Genomic DNA, 27,604 nt, shown 5'->3' with positions numbered 1-27,604 from the left:
CGGGAACCCATCGGGTCCCGGGGCCTTCCCTGCCTGCATGTTCCCCAGCCCTTTGGTCACCTCGTCCACCCCAATTGGCGCCCCCAGGCCTGCCACCTCCTGCTCCTCCACCCTCGGGAACCTTAATTGGTCCAAAAACTGCTGCATCCCCTCTTTTCCCTCCGGGGGTTGGGACCTATATAACCTCTCATAAAAGGTCTTGGAACACCTCATTTACCTTCCCTGCTCTCCGCACTGTGGTTCCCGTTTCATCCCTAACTCCCCCTATTTCCCTCGCCGCTGTCCTCTTACGAAGCTGCTGGGCCAACAAACGACTGGCCTTTTCCCCATATTCATATCTCATCCCCTGTGCCTTCCTCCACTGTGCCTCTGCCCTCCCTGTGGTCAGCAGGTCAAACTCCGTCTGGAGTCATCGCCTCTCCCTATATAGTCTTTCGTCCGGGGCCTCCGCATATTTTTTATCCACACTCAAAATCCCCCCCAGTAATCTTTCCCTCTCTTTGGCCTCTGTTTTCCCCTTGTGAGCCCTGATGGAGATCAACTCTCCCCTGACCACCGCCTTCAGCGCTTCCCATACTACCCCCACTTGGACCTCCCCATCATCATTGGCCTCCAGGTACCTTTCGATACATCCCCGCACCCTTCCGCAGACTCCCTCATCCGCCAATAATCCCACAGCCAGTCGCCAGAGTGGATGCTGTTCCCTCTCCTCTCCTAGTTCCAGATCCACCCAATGTGGGGCATGGTCTGAAACAGCTATGGCCGAGTACTCCGTTCCTTCCACCCTCGTAATCAGTGACCTTCCCAAAACAAAGAAATCTATCCGGGAGTATACCTTATGGACATGGGAGAAAAAGGAGAACTCTTTGGCCAGCGGCCTAGCAAATCTCCATGGATCCACTCCCCCCATTTGGTCCATAAACTCCCTAAGCACCTTGGCCACTGCCGGCCTTCTTCCGGTCCTGGATCTAGATCTATCTAACCCTGGGTCTAGCACGGTGTTGAAGTCCCGCCCCCATTACCAGGTTTCCTACCTCCAGGTCCGGGATGCGTCCCAGCATCCGCTTCATAAATCCCGCATCATCCCAGTTCGGGGCATATACGTTGACCAGCACGACCTCCATTCCCTGCAGTCTGCCACTCACCATCACATATCTGCCCCCGCTGTCCGCTACAATGTTCCTAGCCTCGAACGACACCCGTTTCCCCACCAATATGGCCACCCCTCTATTCTTTGCGTCCGGCCCTGGGTGGAACACCTGTTCCACCCATCCTTTCCTTAACCTAACCTGGTCCGCCACCTTCAGATGTGTCTCTTGAAGCATGGCCACGTCTGCCTTCAGTCCTTTTAAGTGCGCGAACACTCGGGCCCTCTTAATCGGCCCATTTACGTTCCACGTGATCAGCCGGACTGGGGGTCTGCCCGCCCCCCTCCCCTGTCGACCAGCCATCACCCTCTCTGGGCCAGTCCCACGTCCCGGTTCCGCGCACCCAACCGTCCCCCAGGCGGCGCATTCCCGCCTTTTCTTCCGACCACCTTTTCTCTTACCAGCTCCCTTTCGATCTCAGCAGCAGCAACCCAGTTGTCCCCCCCTCCCCGCTAGATCCCCATCTAGCATGGTTACTCCCCCATATTGCTTCCGGAAGTCAGCTGACTTCAACTGACCCCGGCTTCTCCCACTCTCTCCTTGACCCCCCCCGTGTGAGGAACTCCCATCCTCCTTGCGCCTATCTTCCCGCCATCATCTCTCTGGTGCGGGGAAAGAAAAAGAAACCCCGCGCTTTCTAGAACCATCCCGCCCCCCATGACGCAGCTCCCCCTACCGCCCCCGTTCCTATTCCCCATCCCCCGCCTGTGTCTCTTTTCCCCCCCCACTGGCGCCCACATTTCTCAGTGTCCCCCCCCTCCCCAATTTACACCTCTATACATCAGCATTGTCATTTCCCCGCCAACATCAGTCCCTCAGCTCTGGTCCAGTTACTCTTTTTGAATGAAGGTCCATGCTTCTTCCGACATTTCAAAATAGTAATGTCTATCCTGGTGCGTGACCCATAATCGCGCCGGCTGCAACATCCCGAACTTCACTTTCTTCTTATGCAGCACCTCCTTGGCTCGATTGAAACTCGCCCTCCTTCTCGCCACCTCCGCACTCCAATCCTGATACACTCGTATCACCGCATTCTCCCATCTGCTACTTCGTACCTTCTTGGCCCATCTCAGAACAACCTCTCGGTCATCGAAGCGGTGAAATTGCACGATCATCGCCCTAGGTGATTCTCCAGCCTTTGGTCTCCTCGCAGGGACCCGGTGGGCCCCTTCCACTTCCAAGGGGACCGAGGGGGCCTCAGCTCCCATTAGCGAGCATAGCATCGTGCTCGCATAAGCCCCGCCGTCAGCTCCTCCCACTCCCTCGGGGAGACTCAGGATCCGGAGGTTCTTTCTCCTTCATCTATTTTCCAGGACTTCGATTCCTTCGATGCACTTCTTATGGACCGCCTCGTGCATCTGCATTTTGACCGCTAGGCCCATGATCTCATCCTCGTTGTCAGTTATCTTCTGCTCCACCACACGGAGCTCTATCTCCTGGGCCTTTTGTGTCTCTTTAAGCCCCTCGACTGCCTGTAGCATCGGGGCCAGCACCTCCTTTTTTAGCAGCTCCACACACCGTCTTAAAAATTCATCCTGGTCCGGTCCCCATGTCGCCTGGGCTCCCTCCGACACCATCTTGTTCCTTTCTTTCCTCTGCCGCTGCCCTCGAGGATTCTCCGAGATCTGGCCGCCGCCGATCTTTTTCTTTCCCACTGGGGGGGACTCCCTGTTGCTTCACCCCACACCGGGTTTCGTCGAAAAAAAATTCCCGTTGGGGCTCTTAAAGGAGCCCGAAGGTCCGTCTAAGCTGGAGCCGCTGAAACGTGCGGCTTAGCTGGTCATCGCCGCAACCGGAAGTCAACTCAGAATAATATTAACACTTCTGTTGATCTCCATAACAATTTCCTACCTTTCTCATATGTAATGCTCTTGCCTTAATCCAATTCCAGATAGTTCTGAATCCCCACTACTCCAGCTGCCATTTCTGGTGCCTTGATACCATTAGCTGCAGGCAGCAGCAGAACTGGCAAATAAGAGTACGTTCTCTTCTATTGACTTGATTAATTGAAGGATGACATTTGTTCCGTTTCATTATTTTATTCATGGATAGATAGGTTATTTCATTGCAGGTAACACACTGGGGCAACAAAGTTGCTCCTGCAGATGAATTATTAAGATAAGAAATGCATAATCGGACTATGTATCTCAAAAAGACCATACAGGAGTTCAATGGAAGGAAGAAAATTAATCTTTCCTCCAATACTTCCCTGCATTACACACAGAAACAATACAGTGCAAACATACAATCCAATAAAAGTAAAACCGAATAAAAGTAAAACCGAAAAGGAATACTTACCTCTTTGGTATATTTGATTTGGAAGTACTTTGTCTGCGGTGGTAGAATATGAACATTTGTCATTTTTGAAGAAATGTTGATCAGTTTCTGGAAAGAAACAATTATTTAAGAATGTTTGCATTTAAGATTTTTATAATAACTTTCAATGCGCAACACAATATCCATGTTATTATTTATTAAGTTTGTGATTTCCGGTGGCGGCCAAGGTGTGAGTGGTCGCACACAGGGCAGCTCCTGCTTGAAGGAGTAAAAAAGAGCTCTTTTTACTTGAAAACGGGAGTAACTACAACAGAAAAGTCTAGCTGCAGGTCGGAGGAGAAGTTCCCCGCAGAGCGCACAGGTCTCTGAGGCAGAACCCAAGAGCTAGGGAGCCGCCATTGGCAGTGATCATAAGACTCCACAAGTTTGTGGAGAAAAGAGAAGATCCTGCAGTGGGCCAGGGAGAAGTGGAATTGCAAATGGGAGGGGTCTAGGTCCGAACATACCAGAACCTTGCAGCTGAACTGGCAAAACGGTGTGCGGGTTTCAAAAGGGCCAAGGCGATGCTATATCTTTTTTTTAAACAAACAATTTTATTGAGGTATTTTTTGGCATTGTAAACAGTTACAGATTACAGAAATATGCAAACATCAACGGAAAACTAACACTTCAACCAAACCATAAGCACATACCCGCTCCTCTCCCATAGACACTACCCGCCTATTTATCCCTCCTACTCTACTCTAATCTCACCGCCCCCCCCCCCACCCCCCCCCCCCCGTTGACGTTCACTCTCCCGCGAAGAAGTCGATGAATGGTTGCCACCTTCGGGCGAACCCCAATACAGATTCCCTCAAGGCGAACTTGATTTTTTCCATACCCAGAAAAACTTTTTTTTGGGGGGGAAAATATATTTATTCAAATTTTTCAACAAAACCGTCCCCCAACAAGAAAAAGAAACAAGAACACAACAAGCAGAAATTATACATTGGATTTCCCCCAAATACAATAACCCCCCCATATAACAGTAGAAAACACAAATAGGGAAACCCCCCCCATCTTAACCCAAATGCCACCCCAAAAGAAACCCCCCCTCCCTTCCCCCCCCCTGCCCCTGGGCTGCTGCTGCTGCTGACCCCCTTCTAACGCTCCGCGAGATAGTCTAGGAACGGTTGCCACCGCCTGAAAAACCCTTGCACAGACCCTCGCAAGGCAAACTTTATTCTCTCCAGCTTGATGAACCCTGCCATGTCATTGATCCAAGCTTCCACAGTAGGGGGCTTCGCATCTTTCCACAGCAACAAAATCCTCCGCCGGGCTACCAGGGACGCAAAGGCCAGAATACCGGCCTCTTTCGCCTCCTGCACTCCCGGCTCATCCGATACCCCAAATAATGCTAATCCCCAGCTCGGCTTGACCCGGGCGTTCAACACCTTGGACATAGTCCTCGCAATACCCCTCCAAAACCCATCCAGCGCCGGGCACGACCAGAACATATGGACGTGATTTGCTGGGCTCCCCAAGCACCTCCCACATCTGTCCTCCACCCCAAAGAACCTACTCAATCTTGCCCCTGTCATATGCGCTCTGTGAGTAACTTTAAACTGTATTAGGCTTAACCCTACTCAAGGCATCAGCCCACAGACCCGCATCTATCTCCTCCCCAAGCTCGTCCTCCCACTTGCCCTTTAACTCCTCCACCGAGGCCTCCTCCTCTTCCTGCAGCTCCTGGTATATCGCCAAAACCTTGCCTTCTCCAAACCATACACCCAAAATCACCCTGTCCTGAATCCTACGTGCTGGAAGCAGCGGGAATTCCCTCATCTGCCGCCTCACAAACGCCCTCACTTGCATGTACCTGAAAGCGTTTCCCGCTTCTCCTCCAGCGCCCCTAGGCTCGCAAATGCCCATCGATAAACAGGTCCCCCATTCTTCTAATCCCTGCCCGATGCCAGCTCCGAAACCCCCCATCCATCCTTCCCGGGACAAACTGATGATTCTCCCGAATCGGGGACTAAACCGAGGCTCCCGCCTCGCCACTGTGTCACCTCCACTGCCCCCAGATCTTCAGCATCGCAACCACCACCGGACTCGTGGTGTACCTTGTCGGCGAGAGCGGCAGCGGTGCCGTCACCAGCGCCCTCAGGCTCATGCCCACACAGGACGCCATCTCTAGCTTCTTCCACGCCGCACCCTCTCCTCCATTACCCACTTACGGATCATCGCCACATTGGCTGCCCAATAATAGTCACATAGATTCGGCAGCGCCAGCCCCTCCCTGTCCCTGCTGCGCTCCAGAAACACCCTCTTCACCCTCGGGATCTTATTCGCCCACACAAATTCCATGATGCTCCTGCTTACCCGTTTGAAAAAGGCCTTGGGGATCAAAATGGGAAGGCACTGGAACACAAAGAGAAACCTCGGAAGGACCGTCATTTTGATCGACTGCACGCTACCCGCTAGTGAGAGTGGCAGCGTATCCCATCTTTTAAAATCCTCCTCCATCTGCTCCACCAACCGCGTCAAATTGAGCTTGTGCATTGGATCCCCAGGTACCGAAAGCTCCTTTCTGCCCTCTTCAGCGGTAGCTCGTCTATCCCCCTTCCCTGGTCCCCTGAATGCACCACAAAGAGATCACTCTTCCCTCCGTTGAGTTTATACCCCGAAAAGTCCCCAAACTCCCTAAGGATCCGCATGACCTCCACTGGATCCGCAACATACAACAACAGGTCATCGGCATACAACGACACCCGGTGTTCCTCGCACCCCCGAACCAATCCCCTCCATTTCCTGGACTCCCTCAGTGCCATGGCCAGCGGCTCGATTGCCAGTGCAAACAACAAGGGGGATAAGGGACACCCCCGCCTCGTCCCCGGTACAGCCGAAAGTACTCCGACATCCGCCGGTTCGAATCCACACTCGCCACATGGGCTCTATATAGCAGCCTGACCCAACTGATGAACCCCCCCCCGAACCCAAACCTCCGCAACACTTCCCAAAGATACTCCCACTCCACCCGATCAAAGGCCTTCTCTGCATCCATTGTTATTGAAAATATGGAAAGATGTGTCATTTGAAACATGGAAGTCTGGCAATATCTAGTCTGAGAGAAACATGAGAGAATACAGGGCAAGATCCCACAAGGGTTAACAGCAACTGCCAGGGAAGGATTGTAAAATGCAGATATCCTTAGTCAAGCAGGCTTGACAAACAGGATTTTGAATGAAGCCAAAAACAATGGCTCACACCTTCATTGAAGGTGACTATCTTAGTAAACATCTGGAAAAGCATGGATGAGGTTCAGTTGAATTTGGTGAGAATGCTAGGTGTGAAAATTTGCTAATACCAGGTAAATTAAAGAAAACTGGAGACTATCAGTCTACGAGAAACATAATTTGAAGCCAAAATCAAAGTCAAAATTATGAGCTGAGGACACAATTGGAAAATAAAACTATAGAAATGACAGGAATTAAAAGTAACACCTCTTGAAGTCAAAGCATTTTGAGCATCACAAAGAATACAATGTAATCAGATCTATGACAAAATGAATACTTAGTTGGATTAGAATGTTTAGATCAAAGATACTTTTTACAATCAAAGAGAATCAAGAGTTACTTTACAATAAAGTCATAAAAACTAGATAACTGTTAGAAATATATAAAAACCCAAAGAAAGGGGACAGCCAGCAGAGCCAGCTCTCATAGCTCGGTCCATGGGAAAGATATGACACAGCAACCGAGCTCATCAGCGAATACATCTAAAGAAGACCAGATTTTAAAAAGATTGATTGTCAAGTTGGGCCTGAAGGTCCCTTCAACAAACCAGAAGGATCATGAAGCAAGATCATTTTACTTTTCTGTACAGACAGTGAGTGCATCTTTTAAAAAGAAAAAAATATATAAATAATAAAATAACTTAAAAGTTTTAACCTGAAACAGTGGTTATTAGCCTACTTTACTTACTTAGCAATGCAGGACCCAGGATATCAATGCTACTGAGGGGTAAGTAGGTAAAATTCTTCGGTGAAGGTATGGGTTATACCGGGGGATAACTTGAAAATATAGTTTGACCTGAATAGCACCCACTGAAGCCTGTATCGGAGTCGGGGAGTGAGAATTCCTGTTCACCATTTAGAATATCAACCCTTTTTTTAGTATTGGGGGAATTCTAAGAATAGTGGTGAGTTTTTAACTCCATGGCGTCCAGCGTGGAGGCCTAGAATATTAGATGTTTCTACGTAAAGCGAGGCTAGAATATTAGAAGTTTCTAGTTAAGCAGAGTGGGGGCTAGAATATTAGAAGTTTCTAGTTCCCAAACAACGGTTAGAATATTAGAAGTTTCTAACCGGCACAAAGGCTAGAATATTAGAAGTTTCTCGTCTATGTGTGAGTCAAACTTTACCTGCCGAGTTTAGTTTGAAAAGTCTTGTGTGATTGACATTTGTAAGGATATTCTGTGGAGCAAGGGGACATAAAACTCAGGTTGGGTGTAAAAATCAGGAGACTAGAAGATACTGACCCTGAGAAAAAGTCTGCAAGACATCTTGGTGACAGCACTAAAAATCTTGCATCCATTACTGGTAAAAGGAGGCCAAAAAATAAATCCTTAGAGCGAGGCAGATTGTGAGGAATCCTAGAGAAATAGGGCACGCCTGGAAACCCGAGACCAATAACCAATCGACCCTTAACTAAAACAGGAAGACAGTGCCTTAGTTAGCCTTGGATAGGGCCCAGAAAGGGTACATATCCTTAATTTCAGAGTGCACCTGAAAGGGACAACCAGGGACAGAACTTAGAATTCCGAAAAATGGCAATTAGGGTAATTCTCTTGCCCTGGAATACAGTCAAGAGAGAGGAAGCAATGAAACAAGAATGGAAGAAAATTAAAAGAGCTAAAAAAATCCTGGAAGAAAGAGACGTATCAAGACGGAGACATCTCCTTCTTTGTTAGAGTGCCTAAAGACCTGCAATATAGAGATCCAGTCGGGATTCTTAAAGCACTTTGTAAATTTGCATTTGAAAAGCAAGCTGAAACACTAATTTTGTTCGGACACAGACAGAAGCATGCAGCTGCTCAAGTGGGCAAAGAAATGAAATGAAATGAGTGCTCTAAACTGGTTAAAATCATTGACGAAAAAAACATGAAAGAAATAATACAGGTCCCTAGTGAACACAAAAGTAAGTCTGAAGTGGCAAACGAATATAGTAAACAGCTGCAGAAAAATGAAGCTTTAGAAATGGAAAATGACGAGGAATCTGTCCTAGAATCAGATAGCACAGTGAAAACAGTAGGGTTTCAAACAAATGCGTCAGGTAAAATCGAAGATGAATGGGAGCAGATGAGACTTATTAAAAAATTGTACGTAGGAGGAAAGCAGATCCACTTAGTGGAAGGAGACTTTACAAATGCCCAAAAGGACGTACAAATTAATCCTTCCAAGAGAAAGGGGAAATTAGGGGCAGGAATTTCAGGGGTATTGGCTCATAGATACAATCCGGAGTTACAGCTAAAAATGGATGAAGAGGTAATTCTAAGAGGAGAACTTAAAGAAGGGATAGCTAGAGCCACAACTCTGTGCCATGGGACAAAGATTATACATGTGGTATCACTAAACAATTCCGGACAGCAGTATAGTATGATGGATGAGACAGAAGTAAATCAAGCAAACATGGAAGGAATCCTGAGACATAGTGTAGGGAGAGATGTTGATATGACATCATTAGGAGACGGAATATTCAAAAATAGCTCAAGGGAATCTCTGAGAGCGATAATAAAGACACTAGCATTAACCCCTCCGGCTAGGGCAGGTCAGATAATAAGGATTTGGCGAGAGCAATGGCCACAATTCCTTTTAGACACAGCAGGAACGAGACAGCAATCTGAATTTCAATTCAACCAAGTGCCAGCACCCCTGTCAGAGACAGAAAAAACACATCCCAGAGCCCCAGATAACCAAGAGAATTCAGACCCCTTTGAAAATTTCCCAAAAGGATACCATTCTCAATACCCAGATTTAAGTCCGTTTCGGGAAGAAAATTGGTCTAGGCAATCTGCCACACATAAAGAAGGAGCTTTTATAGATTATTGTTTTGAAACACAAGAAAGTGAAGAGGAACAAAGCCTAGTTGGGATTATTGCGCCTCCTGCGCTGGGACAGGAAGAATCATCATCCTCATCAGAGAATGAGGAAATATTAAAACCAAGGAGAAGAAAAGGGAATAGAAAAAATTCTAAACCATTAGAAATAGGGGATTATAGCGATTACTGGAAACAACAACAACCTTCCACTTATCGACCAATAAATAAGGATTTACCATATTATATGTATAATCCAAAGGCAAAAATGGTACACCACAGAGATCAGGAAGGATGGGAAAGAGAGGTTATATCTAGGGGACTTAAAATAGGAGAAATATTAGGAGGAAGTCAACAAATTGATTCTACAAAATTACTGGGATTACCAAAAGTTACCCCCAAAGCTAAAATTTGGCAAATGAGCAAAGGGTATGATAGTTTCAGAAGAGCCATGAGTAGAGTAAGGAACAGCACAGAAACACAAGACCAGATAATAGCAGCATTAAGACCACAAGAAAGGATACAGAATCTCCCAAGAGCCTGAATAACTGCACCTACTCCCATAGATAGGGTATCGTTTGCTCCACGGGATAGCCAAGTACCAATTGCAATGTTCGATGAATATATAGAACCGGTGGAAGATTTTGTACAACAGGATACCCCCTATCTTGAAGAAGAACCGGTACAACGACAAATACATTTCTCAGAATATAGGGAACCAGATAGAAGTGCCCCTTTAAGGGCACTTTGGGGCAGCATGGTAGCATTGTGGATAGCACAATTGCTTCACAGCTCCAGGGTCCCAGGTTCGATTCCGGCTTGGGTTACTGTCTGTGTGGAGTCTGCACATCCTCCCCGTGTGTGCGTGGGTTTCCTCCGGGTGCTCCGGTTTCCTCCCACAGTCTAAAGATGTGCAGGTTAGGTGGATTGGCCATGCTAAATTGCCCTTAGTGTCCAAAATTGCCCTTAGTGTTGGGTGGGGTTACTGGGTTATGGGGATAAGGTGGAGGTGTTGACCTTGGGTAGGGTGCCCTTTCCAAGAGCCGATGCAGACTCGATGGGCTGAATGGCCTCCTTCTGCACTGTAAATTATATGATAATCTATGATTAAGAACGCCGTGCCCCAGAAGTGAGAAAGTATTTCGGTCATTTACACCTGGTCCAGAGGAAGGACAGGGAGGTATGGTACCGTATAAAATAGTAGCAGCAGTAATGAAGACAGCAGGCCCAAAGCAAGATGGGGAGAGTAGAATTGAGTATTCACAGAGGGTAAAACAGTTAGCGAAGAAAATGGGGGCATCAGGAGAATCCACCAAATTGATTGATTTACATACAGTGGGAGAAATAGTTACAGACCAAGTCTCAGATTTAATAAATGAGTTAGATTTGGGAAATGAGAGAGCTAAATTAATGAAAGAAATGACAGAGGCAGCATATGCAGGGGAACACCTCACAACATATGTCGACCGAATATATGAGGTTAATAAGGAAGATGGGACCGATGTAGTCAGATTCCTGCGGGAGTTAGGACCCAAGATTCCAGAAGGGAATAGCTTTTCAACAATACTGCTAACAACCCCCAGAAAAGAAATAGGAAGAGAACTGGTCAAATTTGACTTGGCAGGCAAAGCAATTAAGGATAAACAAACAAAAGGGGAACAAAGAAGAGCAGCAACTGCCCAAAATAATGTTTCAACACAAAATAGATAGATAGATTACATAGAACATACAGTGCAGAAGGAGGCCATTCGGCCCATCGAGTCTGCACCGACCCACATTAATCCCTCACTTCCACCTTATCCCCGCAACCCAATAACCCCTCCCAACCCTTATGGACACTACGGGTAATTTAGCATGGCCAATCCACCTAACCTGCACGTCTTTGGACTGTGGGAGGAAACCGGAGCACCCGGAGGAAACCCACGCGGACACGGGGAGAACGTGCAAACTCCGCACAGACAGTGACCCAGCGGGGAATCGAACCTGGGACCCTGGCGCTGTGAAGCCACAGTGCTAATCACTTGTGCTACCGTGCTGCCCTAAAATGCCCTAAAATGCTCAGACCAGACCACCGAATCGACAGCTACCCGACAAAACAGGACAAAATCTAGCCCAACCAGCAATGCCACAACACGGGTATAATCTGCGGTCACAAGGACCACCCCCACCACAAAATCTAAATTACTTACCAAGGGAACAATTCCTAGCCCTCAGTCGGGAGGAAAGAGACAGATTCATTGAGGATAGGAGAAGAAGAGCAGCTGGTCAGGGGAGGATTGAGCAAGGTAGGTACCAACCACCAGAGTGGTCCTCGGGACCCTAGCGAGGGGGATTCGGAGGAAGAGGCGGAGGAGGCCCCGGTATAAATTGAACAGATTCAGCTTCTCCCCTTAAGCAGGCTATCCAAAATCAAACAATAGAAACAGAAAAAGGGGAATTAGTAGTAGAATACAAGGGAAAGAGATTTATTGTGGACACAGGGGCTGAGGTATCAATGATAAGGGAAGAAGCTGGAAATCTGACAGGAAAAGAATACATAGTAGAAGGAGCATTAGGGAATAAGGATATTAGACCAGAAATTAGATTAGGAGAATTATTTGCAATATCAGGAAATGAGAATCTGATGGCAGGAAAAGATTTAATAAAAATAGATACAGGAAAAATAAGGTTATTAAAACCAATTGATAACATGGAAAGAAAAAAGTATTTTAAATGACGAGGCTTGGAAGAAGATGGAAGAAGTATTAATGGGAGCAAACCTAGAGATAGGAAAGAATGACACAGGTTTAATTAGCAAGAGGTTCCAACACACAATACACGGAGGACAACACAGATCACAAAAACAGTATCCTTTGACCCGAGGAGCTAAGAGCGAGCTGTTGACTGATGGCAGGGGACGGGCTGAGCTGCGCGCAAAGGATGAGCACAAGAGGGAGGCCACCATTGTTAGTATCGTGCATCCACATGGACACCCGTCAGCCCCCGTCTCCACATCTCCGCACGATGACCAGCACACAGCCCAGCCTCATGCTGCCCGCTTCCTCAAACGCCACAACCAGTCAGGGACTGCCCGTGGCCAGTATTCTAAAAAGCCGATCGTGTCCGTTGGGGACCTCTTCCCGCGATCGGAATGCCACTAACGATCGCGCTGCAATCCTCCCAAAACCCGTCCACGACCCACCCGCAGGTCGCGACTCCGACTTTGAAAAATAATAATTGGGTACTCTTAAATTTAAGGGGAAAAAATTGATTATCTGTGACAACACATAATAAATCTATTTGGATGAGCCTCATTTCTCGCCATAGGGACATTTATGGGACTGAGTAGAAGAGGAGTTCTTACCCTCTTCCAGCTTTTTTGCTTTGAAAACTTTTTTCTCCATCCATGGACTTGTTCCCTGTCCCAATACTCGCTCTCTCTTTCCATCTTGCTTAAACACTGACATATCCCTTATGTTATTATGTTAGTTTATGTTTCCTTTCCCACTCTACGGTATCTTCGTTGTGCGATTGATTTTAGTTTTAAGGAAACATTGTCACTTATTCAGCTTATTCAGCGAACGTGTTACTGGATTACGATTAAGAAGTTAAAAAAAAAAAAATTTAGAGTACCCAATTATTTTTTTCTCCAATTAAGGGGTAATTTAATTTATACACCTAACACCAATTATGGGGTAATGGCCAATCCACCTAACCTACACATTTTTGGGTCGTGGGGGTGAAACCCACGCAGACACGGGGAAAACGTGCAAACTCCACATGGACAGTGACCCAGGACCGGGGTTCCAACCTGGGTCCTCAGCGCTGTAGACAGCAGTGCTAACCACTGTGCCACGTGCCGCCCCAAGAAGGTTTTTTAAGGAAAGATTGTGACCGGAGAGGAAATTTAAAATGAGGAGAAATGTTTTTGAAGAAATCAATTGGCTCACAAATGAAGCAGAACATACTAAATTCTGAAAAAGATTGTAAGCAATTAAAAAGAGATGAAAAAAAATGATGATTGGTTAATATTTTGAAGCAGAAAACATGCTCAAAATTTCAAAGGCACAGCTTGAATAACATATTCAGTTAACAAACGAAGAAATTCTGTAACTCTAAACATATTTTTCCCTGAACCAGCTGTTACCTGTGTTGAAATGAACAAATTTCTGGTGGCGCAGTGATTAGCACTGCTGCCTCACGGCACCAAGGACCCAGGTTCGATCCCAGCTCTGGGTCACTGTCCGTGTGGAGTTTGCGATCCTCCCTGTGTATGCTTGGGTCTCATCACCACAACCCAGAGATGTGCAGGATAGGTGATTTGACCAAGCTAAATTGCCTCTTAATTGAAAAATAAAAATGAACAAATTTCTTCTTTTGTAATCTGCTTCCAGTACATTTATTTCTGCAACCATAATTGGTGTTAGGTGTATAATATTCTACATAAGGTCCTTCACTTTTTTGGACCAGGCCCTAATATTTTGGGTGAAGATCTCGGCTGCATGCTGCAGTATAGCCCAACACTTAGTTGTTTGCTTATTCATGCTTTTCCAATTGGTTTGGAGAAATATGAAACTGACTCACTAGATTTGATCAAATTATTGTCACTGAGGCCTGGATGTACAGGAAGGAAACAACCCAGCTCTCCACGTTAAAGATATTTTAAAGAAAAGCCTCCAAACATCAATGATATATGTTCGTTGATCGTGTAAATACAGAATCAACGTATTCCTATTGAACAGGCTGAATAACAGTCACCAATAATTAGGAGGCGCGATTCTCTGATCGCGGGATAGAGTGTCCGCGCCGTCGCGAACGCCATTGCGTTTCACGACGGCGCGAAACGGGCACGGACTGTAGCGATTCACGGCGCTGGAGCAGTTCACGCCACACCAGCCTTACTTCCTGGCGCACACTGGGGGCGGCGCCAACCCGCGCATGCGCAGTGGTGACGCGCCAACCAGCACATGCGCGGTGGCCTTACTGAACGCTCCGGCACCGACACAACATGGCACGGGGGTTCTGGGGCTGGACGTGCAACAAAGTAGGCCTGGGGGGGGGGGGGAAAAGAGGCCGGCCCGCCAATTGGTGGGCCCCGATTGCGGACCAGACACCATCGGAGGCCCCCCCCCCGGGACGGAGCCCCCCTCCTCCCCCCCACAGGCCGCCCCCCGACCCTTTGTGTAGAGTTCCCGCCGGCAGCGACCAGGTGTGGACGGCGCCGGCACGACTCTGCTTTTTCCGCGCGGCCGCTCGGTCCATCTGGGCCTGAGAATCGGCGGCCCCGCCGTGTACAGTGGCACGCGACTGGCGCTGCGCCAAACACGCCGGTGCAAATGGCGCCGATTCTCCGCACCTCGGAGAATTGCACGCCGGAGTCGGGGCGCGGTTGAGCCGATCCTCCGGCCCGTCGCGGGGGCTGGGAGAATCGCACCCAGGGTCTTTAAGAATTCCAGCATCCAATCTTTTTTTTTTTAAATTTAGAGTACCCAATTCAATTTTTCCAATTAGTGGGCAATTTATCCTGTCCAATCCACCTACCCTGCACATCTTTGGGTTGTGGGGATGAAACCCACGCAAACACGGGGAGAATGTGCAAACTCCACACGGACAGTGACCCAGAGCCGGGATCGAACCTGGGACTTCAGCGCCGTGAGGCAGCAGTGATAACCACTGCGCCATCGTGCTGCCCTCAGCATCCAATCTTTAATGGCATAAATATGTGTAAAACTATAAAAATATATTGTATAGTTGTACATTACTTCTACATATTGATAAAGAAGTGAAAAAGGTAGTGTTCATTAGGAATGTCGTTAGAAAATGTCTCGTTTTTATTTTCAGCTTACCAGAATCTGTTGGTGATGATTTCCAATGGCATAACCTCCAAAATGCAACATAGCAGGGAGAGCCTGAATCACATTGTTTCTCTGTAATGTGGCAAAAATCTCTGTAATGAAATATAAAAATATAAAATAAGAGTTCCCAGAAGAGTAAATCTCAACATACTTCCAGAAATAGGCAAAATCACACCCAAAAGTATTTGCAGGTTCTAACCCTTGCGTATTCAGGATATATACATGCCTCCTATCCAGTGCTGGATTTTTGTGACATCCAGCTGACCACGGAGGCCTTTAGAATAGTGGGTGGCATCCAGATGTTGAAGTCCAGTCCCCATCTTCAGCAGACCCCATTTTTGATGGCAGGGAAAGGGTGTGAATCACAGAGGCAGGAAACGTGAGCTCAGAACGGCCATTTAACAAAACACTCAGTTGAAAGAGACCCCATTTTGCCTGTTTCAGGCCTTAACCTGCAATGTGGGAATCACATTTTGATGGAAGAGAAATAAACACTGCCGAAGGGCAGATAAGGTCACAATCTGGTTATTCAATTCTCCAATCCCTTAAACATGAAAAAACAAACTGCAGTTGTCAGTTCAGGTTAAACTAGACACACGTGTTACTGGATTGCATTAAGAGAGGCGTAAAATAAGAAGTACGAAAGTAAAAAGTTAAGTCTTTGTTTCAGATGGTTGTTTCTAGCACCTTTCCCCTCTTCAAGCTTTACTTTCAGTTTGAGGTTTTCACTATAGATTCATTCAGGTCACTGGAGTCTCAGAAATACAGCAGCTTTTCTGGAGAGAGCGAGAGAGCAGGCCCATCCCTTTTAGCATCCAGGATTCAAACTCCGCCTTCCATGGATCTCTGAAAATCATCCCACTCAGGCAGGATCCAATCACCGCCGGTTAGCGGACAGAATACAGCCTTTTGACCAATTCAATGGCCATCAGCCAACCAATCAAACCAAGTCAAACCTAATCTCGTATCACACTGATGGCTCTGGGCCAGCAATATATATTCCATGGCCAGAATCTTCCAGGCCCACCAGCAGCAAAAAACTTAAGCAGGGAACTTAATTTGGGGGAGGCCAAAAGTCAGTTTCCTAATTGTGGAACGAACTTTTGCAATAATGTCTAGGGATTATATGGGTGGATTCAGCTTCAGGCAAACAAGGGCAATTAGCAAGTCATGCATGCTCATGAAAAGGCCAAATCACCAGAATAAAGCACTCCGCCCTCCAAATTAAAATCCTCGGCAGTCAAAAATTAGAATGTTGACACTGATGACTGCATTTATGTGGCATGCACCTCGCGAGGTTGACTTTTCCCATGACTTTGAAGTGAGTAGCCGCTGCTTTGGCCTTCTTGGAGATTGCTCAGAAATATCAGCCACTTGTTTGAGATCGGGTGCTATAGATCAGGTTACGTGAAGGCTGGGCATGGGAGGCAGGGCAATCGGGGAAGAGGGGAGCGGAGGCTGTATAGGGAAGCAGGCTAAGTGGGATATGGAGGAAAGTAGAAACTGGACCAATGGGAGGGACCAGTGAGGCAGGGAGAGGGCTGTCCAGGGAAGGAAGACAGATTGTCCCGGAAAGGATGGAAGGCCAGCAAGGGAATGCAGGGACAGGACATGGAGGGAAGGACCTTGCTTGTTGAGTCTTGGGTCCTGTGGTTGAAATAGTCCTAGAGGTTGGGGTTGAACTCAGGGTTTTGGGTAGTGGAACGAACAGTCACAGTGAGAGGGGGAAATGGGATGCAGGAGGGTGACAGGTCTAGGTTAATGGTTCGATAGCTGAAAGTTTCATGAGGGGTGTTCACAGATATGTGTGAAATGGATAGCTCAGATAACAGGAGCAGTCAGGGTCAGGGTGGGCATGGTGATGGTAACAGGTGTAGTCTCAGAGGGAAGAGAAGGTACATGAAGGGTGTTAGGTGTAGGTTCAAGACCAAGGTCAAGGGTGAGGGGGTAAAGTTGGTGGTGACAGGTGGAGGGTAGAACCATAAAATCCCTGTAGTGTAGAAGGAGGCCATTCGGCCCATCAAGTCTGCACCAACCCTCTGAAAGAGCACCCTTCCTAGGCCCAAACTCCAGCCCTATCCCCGCAACCTCACATAATCTGTGCATCCCTGGACACTAAAGGGCAATTTTAGCATGGTCAGTCCACCTAACCTGCACAACTTTGGACCGGAACACCGGCAGAAACGCACTCAAGACACGAGGAGAACACGCAAACTCCACACACACACACAGTCACCCAAGGCGGGAATTGAACCCGGGTTTCTGGTGCTGAGGCGCAGCAACGCTCTCCATTGTGCCACCGTGCCGAAGATAATGGTGCCGTCTGTAATGGGTTATGGGGATAGGGTGGAGGTGTTGACCTTGGGTAGGGTGCTCTTTCCAAGAGCCGGTGCAGACTCGATGGGCCGAATGGCCTCCTTCTGCACTGTAAATTCTATGAAATCACGTACACCATTTTCTTCAAGGATTTTCCTCACAAGACAGTTTCTCTGAATGTATGAATCCTCGAAGTGGGGTTTTGAGGTAGGTGGAGTTCATGATGAGCACAATGGACTGAGTAAGGAACACCCTAATGATTATGAGAGAATAGGATGCGAGCCATGCTTAGTTGTGCTCTCCTCACTATGGCGAAGCCCAAACGAGTTCCCAGCAAGATTAGGAGCTGCAGTCATCTCACCTGATGGATTAATCCCGGAGACCCTGGAATACGTCTGGTGAACCTTGTTTGCAATCCCTTTATGTGAGGCAAGGAGGTGAACAGGACAGATTTCTGATGAATCTCATCAAGATTGTTGTCAATTGCTGCCGGCCCTCTATAATCCTATAACCTACCTCTCTTGCATCAAGAGCAACTTGACAGTTGCCTCCTTACTTGCCAGTTCACTTTCATGTTAGCTCACAGTTACTTTTGAACAAGGTCCGTTTGGCTATCCACACTTCTCATTATTTCACCATGTAGGAAAAAGCTTTTGCTTTCTATTCCTCAGAACATGGTGGAAAGCCTCACGTTTTTGACCCTCATACTCCATCTGCCAATATCTTGGCCACTCACTTAGCCTGTCTAACTCCCCTTGAAGCCTCTATGCATCCTTCTCATATCTCACATCAGGACACCAGCAAGATTACATAGATTACATTGAATTTACAGTGCAGAAGGAGGGCATTCGGCCCATCGAGGCTGCACCGACTCTTGGAAAGAGCACCCTACCCAAGTCCACACTTCCACCCCATCCCCATAACCCAGTATTCCCACCCAACACTAAGGGCAGTTTTGGACACTAAGGGCAATTTAGCATAGCCAATCCACCTAACCTGCACATCTTTGGACTGTGGGAGGAAACCGGAGCACCCGGAGGAAACCCACGCAGACATGGGGAGAACGTGCAAACTCCGCACAGACAGTGACCCAGCGGGGAATCGAACCTGGGACCCTGGAACTGTGAAGCAATTGTGCTAACCACCATACTACCGTGCTCATCAAGATATGCAATGACTTGACTGCAATGCTGCACAAAAAGCATTCTAAAAGGGCTCAATACTGCGTGAACTAAACCTGCTGGTTTGCCTGTTGCGTACCCAGGATGCAAATTCATAAATAATGGTTAAGGCTGAAACATACTCATGTCATAATACTCAAGATGAAACTACTGATGATGCAAGACATCAAATGGTGTATTGGTAGAACCACATTATTGGAATATGATTGAAAACAAAGTTCAATATCCTTAATTCGCCGCGACCATGGCAGCAAACCTGAACAGTGCAATTAAACATATGTTTACAAGTCCAAAAGAATAAACATTGACGATACACCCATGCTACCTCTGTGCCTCCAAAACCGCTTTATCTTTCTTTTCTGATTGCTACATCTAAGTGCAGCCCTGACTTACACAGCTGAGAAGGAGGCAGCCTGCTAAATACTGTGCCCTGTTGATTGTGAGGACTTTGGCTTGTGTCCACTGGTGACCCTAAACCTAGAGCATCCTGCTAAGGGTTTCCAACTCAGGTACTCGTGCACTCTCTTCGGCCTGACATACTGGAGGTAATAGGGTCACGACAGAGGGGAGATGGAGCGGCAGGGAAACCTTGGAGTGTCTTAGGATGAAAGCCCTGGGGTGCTTGTATGGTTCTTCTCCACGCTGTCATTGCCCAGTGGCACCTCCCTGACTCTTGAAGAGAAGGGGCACCAATGTGTGTTCTGCTGGACCTGGTTCTCTAGGGCATCTGTCACCCATTTCATGGAGGCAGTGAAGTGCTTGTACACCCAGAGCCACAGCAGCAGACAGATTGTGGACAGACTCTCCAACCTTCAGTCCGGTCTACGCATAGCTTCTTACATATTTCCTGATGCTCCCCTACCTATCTCTGCATCACTATCAGGTCTCATATGGCCAGGTCCAGAGGCCCATCACATACAAGGGGCTGAGCAAGGGCATAATCACCATCAATCCTCTGAGTGTCAGAGACCTCAGTTATCACTGACTCTGTGAGCTCTGGACACATATCTGTAAGGTTTTCACCAGATTGTAATCCTGAGCCTATTCTAGAACATGCATCCACAAAGGTGAATCTCTCTGCATTGGTGGAGGGTGAATGCCATGACGGTGAAACATCTGAGGGTTCTGAGGCATCGTCCACGGAGGTGTAATTGGGGTTAATTCTGTGGCCTGTGCCTGTCGTGGGCCCCTGCCTTGTTTGCTGATACCTGGAATGGAAAAAGGAAATATTTGAATGTGTGCCTCAGAAGCCTCCTTATTGAAGCAATGACTCACTCATTCGGCGCATCTGACAACTGCATACTGGAGGCATCCCCACATGCTCGCCTTCTGCACCTCTCTGGCTAACGTCACAGCCTCCTCCTCGAGGAGGATTCTGACATCAAGCAGGCCCACTCTCTACTGTTGTGCATGTTCTCATCCCAAGAAAGACAGTAGGATTGACTGCTATCCCAATGGGTTTAATTGGAATTTTAGGAGCAGACATGTCTACGCCAGCTCCTGAGCCCTCCCCAGTAAATGATTAACAAGCAACTGATAGAATAGAAGAGAATTAAGTGGCTGGCACACATTTGGTGCATATGTCCCAGTTCCTGTCCGACATTTCTTTGCACTCGCACACTTACACTGCTTGATGTCCTTGGGATGGTCCCTTTCAGTGAGTAGATGATGCCACTTACCTTGATAGAGCACAGTAGATCATTCGTCCTTTTCCTATGCTGCTGGGCAGTTCTCCTGTGGGCCACATGGGCACTAACATCTGCGCAAGCCGGCATGGGAGAGCCCCCTGCTGCCAAACAACAGTTCCCACATTTTCTGGATGGCCTGGAGGGGTTTCTCTAGGGAGGTTTCACTGAATCGTGGTGCCATACGTTCTCTGCTCTGGTTCTCATACTGCTGAGACATACTGCCTATATTATGGAGAGTCCGGAGCTTGTGGTGAGCGAATGGCTGTCTGGTGCCGTTTAAATATGGTGCCTGAACGTTCTACTCCAAGACATAATGGTGGAGGAGCGACTTCCTTTCTGTCCCTAAATGCAGGAATCGGCAAGCTCCTTGCCAATGCATTTGCAATGAGCTGAACAGCACAAGATTGCATGTGGATCTTTCTCCTCCCCTTCTGTGCCTGCCACCAGCAGACTCCAGAACGGAAGATTCTGACTCGGATCAAAATTGATGCGGCTGTGTCAGAAAATAAGCTAGTGGCAAAAATCTTCAATGCACTTGACATGTTTGTATACAGTTTACTTCTCTTCATTCAAAGCCACTTAATCCAAATGAACTCATAATTCAAAGTTTTAAAAGTAATTCCCCCCATCCTGGAAAGTGTTCATTAACTATTAACTGATTCAACTTACTTGATAACACTAAATGTTTTTAGTTTTTAAAAAATCAGAATGACTAGGAGCTGAGCATATATGCAAAAGGCTTTCTTACAGATTGTGCATTTTATTGATTAAAACCCAAATTCTTTGTTGCAAGTTAAACAGAGAAAAATATACTTGTGGGAGTTATATTAAAATGTATTTCTGCATCTGCGATTTATCAAGGTTGGGACTCTATTTAACTTTTATTTACATGAGCTGCTTCTATTATTTGCCATGATGATCTTACTTGTTTCCAGTAAATGATTTGGCACATTTCCACGCTTGGGTTCCTCCACCAGTCTGTCTTTAAGAACTGTCTGCCTGTTAAAGCTACGGCCAGGTTCAGCGAACTGCGAAGAAGCACGTTTCTCCACCTCCATAATAATACTTTATTCAAATAACCTGCATTGATCCACAGAAGGGAAACATGCAAAAGAAAATAGTTACTCCTCAGGACTTACAGCAACACAATCTAAATTATAAAAATACATTTTAGCTAACATGATGCATTGTAACTTTTTTTGAAACTCTGAAACAAACAGGAAATGTGCAATGCGATTTTCAGCATATATCGAGGAAGATTGATTGCCACGTGTACTGCAGGCTGCCTGTATCTGAAGGTGAAAGGGAATAGCGCAGATTTTATGATCAGCAGTGAAGTGATGGCACTCACTAATGCCCTTAAAGAAAACTTCCCACAAAGATCCAGTGAACTCTGGGGCATAGGTTTCACCTTTTACAATGTCAGTTTCATCCTGGTACCAGCTACACAACTCAAGCAACCATAATATCAATGAAGCAAGCAAAACAATCAATCACAGACAGAAAAAAACAGGGAGCAGCTGACAAATTTCATCATTAAACTAAAAGCAAAATACTGCAGATGCTGGAAATCTGAAATAAAAACAGAAAACTCAGCAGGTTAGGCAGCATCTGTAGAGAAAGAAAAGAGAGTTAATGTTTTGGGTCCTTATGACTCTTCAAATGAATCATCATTTTAAAAATAATTTTACCATATACAACATAACAATTAAAGCAAGTACATTGGATTAAAATAGAAATTGCCATATTATCATAGAATCATAGAATATACAGTGCAGAAAGAGGCCATTTGGCCCATTGAGTCTCCCTTGGAAAGAGCATCCTACCTAACCCTATGCCTCCACCCAATCCCCGTAGCTCCACCTAACCTTTTTGGACACTAAGGGCAATTTATCATGGGCAATCCACCTAACCTGCACATCTTTGGATTGTGGGAGGAAACCGGAGCACCCGGAGGAAACCCACGCAGACATGGGGAGAACGTGCAGACTCCGCGCAGACAATGATTCAAGCCGGGAATCAAACCTGGGACCCAGGAGCTGTGAAGCAACTGTGCTAACCATTGTGCTACCGTGCTGCCCTCTTAGATATTTTAAATATCTAAGATTTCTTTTACCATGGAGGGTGGGAAATTCAACATTTCCCACATAAATAATTACTTTTTCAAGGTCAGGGATGTTGATCAGCGGTAGTTATTACTGAGTGAACATCAACAAACTTATAATACCTCATTCATCAAGTGTAGATTTTCCAAGAGTCTCTACAATGAAAATAATAATTTAATAAGTGGAAATTTGCATCAATTCAATGGTTTCTATTTGATTTCAAGCTTTTTAAAAATTCATTTTTACGGGATATGGGCTGCTCTGATTGGGACAGAATTTGTTGCCCATCCCTAATTGCCCTTGGGAAGGTGGTGGTGAGCTGCCTTCTAGAATCGCAACAGGCCATGGGGTGGAGGTACACCCACTGTGCTCTTAGGGAAGGAGTTCCAGGATTTTGACCCAGCAACAGTGAAGGAACGGCAATATATTCCCAGGTTAGGATTGTGAGTGACTTGGAGGGAAACTTCCAGGAGGTGATGTTCCCAGGTATCTGCTGCCCTTGTCCTTCCAGATGGTAGTGGTCATGGATTTGGAAGGTGCTGCCAAAGGAGCCTTGGTGAGTTCCTGCAGTGCATCTTGTAAATGGTACACCCTGCTGCTATTGTGCGTCAGTTATGGAGGGAGTGAATGTCTATGGAAGAGGTAGCAATCAACAGGCTGCTTTGCCTGGTTGGTGTCGAGCTTCTTGAGTGTTGTTGGAGCTGCGCTCATCCAGACTCCGGGGGCGCGATTCTCCACTCCCACGCCGGTTGGGAGAATCGCCTGGGCCGCCAAAATTTCCCGCAACACCGGTCCGACGCCCTCCCGCGATTCTCCTAAGCGGCGGGAACGGCACGGTCGAGTTTCGCGGGCCGCAGGCCGGAGAATTGCCCGAGACACCCAAAACGGCGATTCTCCGGCACCCCTGCTATTCTCAGGCCCGGATGGGCCGAAGTCCCGACGGCGTGACCCCAGTTCACGCCGTCGCCGTTCACACCTGCTTTTTAAAGTCGTCAGCCAGTCGTGCTGGCTGATGCTGAGCAGGGAGGAGGTAAGCGGACTGTAGCGCAGCGCCCGGAGACCGGGTCGGCTTCCCTGAGAAGGCTGCGGCCAAAGGGGGGGGGCGAGGGAGAGTGTGCAGGTGGGAGGGGGGGGGTGCGGGAGAGTGTGCAGGTGGGAGGGGGGGGTGAGGGAGCGGAGGGCAGGTGGGAGGGGGGTGAGGGAGCGGAGTGCAGGTGGGAGGGGGGTGAGGGAGCGGAGTGCAGGTGGGAGGGGGGTGAGGGAGCGGAGTGCAGGTGGGAGGGGGCGAGGGAGCGGAGTGCAGGTGGGGGGGGGGGCGGGAGAGTGTGCAGGTGGGGGGGGTGAGGGAGCGGAGTGCAGGTGGGAGGGGGGTTGAGGGAGAGTGTGCAGGTGGGAGGGGGCGAGGGAGAGTGTGCAGGTGGGGGGGTGAGGGATAGTGTGCAGGTGGGGGGGTGTGAGGGAGAGTGTTCAGGTGGGAGGGGGGTGAGGGAGAGTGTGGATGGTATCGTCCATCCGCGGATGCCACATGTCAGCCGCCCTGATATGGCAGGACGGTGACGAGGACACCGCCGCAGGTTGCGTGTGGCTGATGGGCACAGGCGAGTGGCACACTGGTGAGCAGTATGGTGTGAACTGACCGTTGGGCGCAGACAGTGTCCAGGTGTTAGGCTGGCTGCGTGTCTGCAGTGCGACCAGGCCACCGGGACACACAGGGACCCCATGCAGCCCGGCTGGCGAGGTGTGGAAGAACCTCCATGTAACATGTCGTTTCTCTGCCCCCCACCACCCTCCTGCAGGTCACCATGTATGCCAACCAGACAGCGATGTTCACTGCCGTGGTTGGAGCCGCAGCTCTGGAGTTTGCCATCCGGCAGCATAGAGTCGGACGGCCCACAGTGGCTGCAGATGCAGCGGTGGCCGGTGCAGCAGAGGGGATGGTCGCGGAGTGGCCCGTCGTCGACACACAGGCCGCAGGCGCTCAGGACCCCAATGTTCAGGGGCATGCCGAGGGGAACACTGACCGCCAGACGGCGAGGAATGCAGAGGAAGTGCTTGGCGGGAAGCAGGAGGAGGAGGAGGAGCAGGTGGAGCACGAGGATCCACTGATGGTGGTGCCAGGGCGCCACAGGCGTCCAGCAAGGCCGAAGGTGTACCGTGACAGAATGTCGTTCGAGGCCCTACCGGACATCACATGCAGGAGGAGACTACAGTTCAGCAGGGAGACGGTCGCACATATATGCCAGCTCGTGGCGTACCTCGCACCACGTGGAATGGGAGGAGGACACGCGATACCATTTTCTGTCAAGGTGACGGTGGCCCTAAACTTCTATGCGACCGGTTCCTTCCAGGCGCCGAGCGGGGAACCTATCACAGGCATCGGTCCACAGGTGCATCAGGACCGTCGCCTTGTACGCCATCGCGGACAGGTGCATTCAATTCCCCGAGGACCGAGCACAGCAGGAAGCACGGGCACGTGAATTCGCCAAGGTGGCCGGGATACCGATGGTCCAGGGTGTCATCGATGGTGTGCACGTCCCCATGCGCCCGCCTGCAGACAGCAGGGACGTGTTCATGAACAGGAAGGGCGCGTACTCCATGAACATTCAGGTGGTGTGCGACCCCCACATGAAGATCATGCAAGTGTGTGCAAGGTACCCCGGCAGTGTGCATGCCGCCTACATTCTGGCACAGTCGTTCATCCCCGCAATGTTCGATGGATGCCCCCCACCCACCCACCCCAGGCTGAGGGGCTGGTTGCTGGGCGAAAAGGGCTATCCATTGAGGTCATGGCTGCTGACGCCAATACGGAGGCCTCACACAGAGAGCCTATACAACGAGGCACATGCAGAAACCAGGGGTGTGGTGGAGCGGTGCTTCGGGCTGCTGAAGATGCGTTTCGGATGCCTGGACCGATCAGGAGGGGCCCTGCAGTACCAACCCGACAGGGTCGGTCGCATAGTTGTGGTCTGCTGTGCACTGCACAACATTGCCATGCAGAGGGGAGATGATCTGGTGGAGGAGTCGGAGGGAGGACCCGACGGCACCGGAGCTAACGCAAACGAGGGGGATGGGGAAGAGGAGGATGCGGAGGATGAGGATGATGGGGTGCATTAGGGTGGGGGGAGGGGCGCAGGATGCAGACACTGCCCGGCTGCTCGTTACGCCCAGGAGGCTGCGCGACGGCACCGCCGGGGACAGCGGGCACGCGACGCGTTGGTGGCCGCACGGTTCACGCACTGTGGGGGTGGGATTCGCTGAACACTGCCACTTGCACTGTCACTCCTGTACACGGGCACCACACTGCACCCACCCCCCGCACCGCGTTCACGGCAACAATTCCACATCACCTTACCACTGCGGCACTAGGGGATTGCACAACATTGATGATTGGGTAAGCGGGTGTGATCAGTGCCATGTTGAATGATGACAGCCCACTCTGCGATGAGCTGTGTGCTCAGATTCGCCAGCCAAGGTCTGACTCATGGCTATAGCTGAACCATGCACTCCGGTGGTCACAGCCTTCGTGACGGATATTTCACCACATGCCCGTGGGGTGGCTGGCGTCGGTGTACCGAGGACAACGGTGTCCGATTATGGGGGGGGGCGGGGGAAGGGTCACCACATCCGGAACAGACCTTGAACGGCTCGTATACCACGACGCCAATCGGGCACCCTCCCGAGCCCCCTGGCACCGGACACAGCACACAGTCTTAAAGTCAAATTTAACAGTGCGTTTATTAGTGTGGTGAACATCGGTGCCCTACCCACTACAACTAGACTGTGCCCTGCACCCGTGCCAACTTCTTACGTGCCTAACGACTTTGCCTTACGGGCCCTACCACTACGTCTAGGTGTGTTTCCAGATGGTACAGCAGGAGTGGAGGTGGACTGCTGTGAATCATGCCCTTCGACATGGCTCCCCTTTGGCACACGTTTCCTGGGGCGGCCCGGCTTCGATGGGCCAGGCTGCTTGGCGGGCATGCTGGATGGCGTGGTGCCACCCTGACCTGCCCGCTCCCCACCAGATGCACCAGGGACGGAACGGGGGGAGGCCAGGTGTACCGGGACGTCCCTTGGTGGAGCTACCGGGACGGGCCCCAGAACCTCCTCCTCCCTCGGGGAGCCCGGTGGCCCCCGGGCCTCACTGTGGGACGGAGATGCACTCGGAGACATGCCCCGTCGCACCCCCGACACCTGGCGCTGCCAGTCCTGGAGGCCTGCAGCGGTATCGAACACGGTCCGAATGTTCGCCGAGACAGGGCCCAGGGAGTGCCACATTCCTGCCAAGGTCTGTGCTATCTCGACCTGTGAGTGCGCTATGCCATCCATCACGTGCGCCAGGCGGTCTATGCTCTCCACGACCGACTGCTGGGACTGAGCCAACGCTTGCTGGGACCAGGCCATGGCATTGTGAGACTCAGCCAGGGCCCGGAGAGCGGCGGCAATGTCGTGTTGGCTCTGGCGCATGGCTACCTGTGAGAGGGCAGCCCACTCCTGGGCCATGGATGGCGCGTCCACGTGAAGCCCAACGCCTTGCAGAACCTGACCCATGGCCAAAACCTCTTCACCCATTGCCTCCACCGCGGACGCCACCCGTGCGGTGTCGGCCTGGGTGGCTGCGATGAGCGGCACCACTCCCTGCTCCTGGACGCGGATAGACTCCTCCAGCTACGTGTGCAGGTCCTGGAAGATGGCCCTCATCCCGTTACTCAGTCCCTGGATGTCCATACGCATCGGTTGTCCGGGTGGGTCAATTACATCCAGGAACCCGGGAACCGTCTGGGTGGCAGCTGGTTGCTGGGCCTGGGCTGCCCTCCGACCGTCCAGCCCCTCGGCTGCTCCAAACTCCACCTGCTGTACCGGCTCGACTGTGGGGTGCGCACCAGACTGTGACCCGGGAGCCTCATCACTTATCTGCCCAACCGAGGTGAGTTTCTCTGCGATGGTGAACGGTGTGGGAGACAGCAGTGCCGCAAGCTA

The 27,604-nt window shown here is 49.4% G+C and overlaps 1 protein-coding gene across 3 annotated transcripts in view; it reads right to left on the bottom strand.

The window, feature by feature from the left end:
- Nucleotides 1-27,604, bottom strand: part of cfap221 (cilia and flagella associated protein 221) — a 287,241-nt gene that overhangs the window by 205,696 nt on the left and 53,941 nt on the right. For all 3 annotated transcript variants that reach the window (XM_072473164.1, XM_072473166.1, XM_072473165.1), the window contains 3 exons: nucleotides 21,445-21,599; nucleotides 15,326-15,426; nucleotides 3,447-3,533 (listed from right to left, as the gene is read on the bottom strand). In XM_072473164.1, the coding sequence (XP_072329265.1) occupies nucleotides 3,447-3,533; nucleotides 15,326-15,426; nucleotides 21,445-21,577 (321 nt within the window). In that variant the 5' untranslated portion in view covers nucleotides 21,578-21,599. The remainder of the gene's footprint in view (nucleotides 1-3,446; nucleotides 3,534-15,325; nucleotides 15,427-21,444; nucleotides 21,600-27,604) is intronic.

This window comes from Scyliorhinus torazame, chromosome 2 (genome assembly GCF_047496885.1).
Source record: "Scyliorhinus torazame isolate Kashiwa2021f chromosome 2, sScyTor2.1, whole genome shotgun sequence".
Lineage (NCBI taxonomy): Eukaryota > Metazoa > Chordata > Chondrichthyes > Carcharhiniformes > Scyliorhinidae > Scyliorhinus > Scyliorhinus torazame.
Note: the sequence above shows the minus strand (reverse complement) of the source record. Positions and strands in the feature narration are given on the sequence as shown.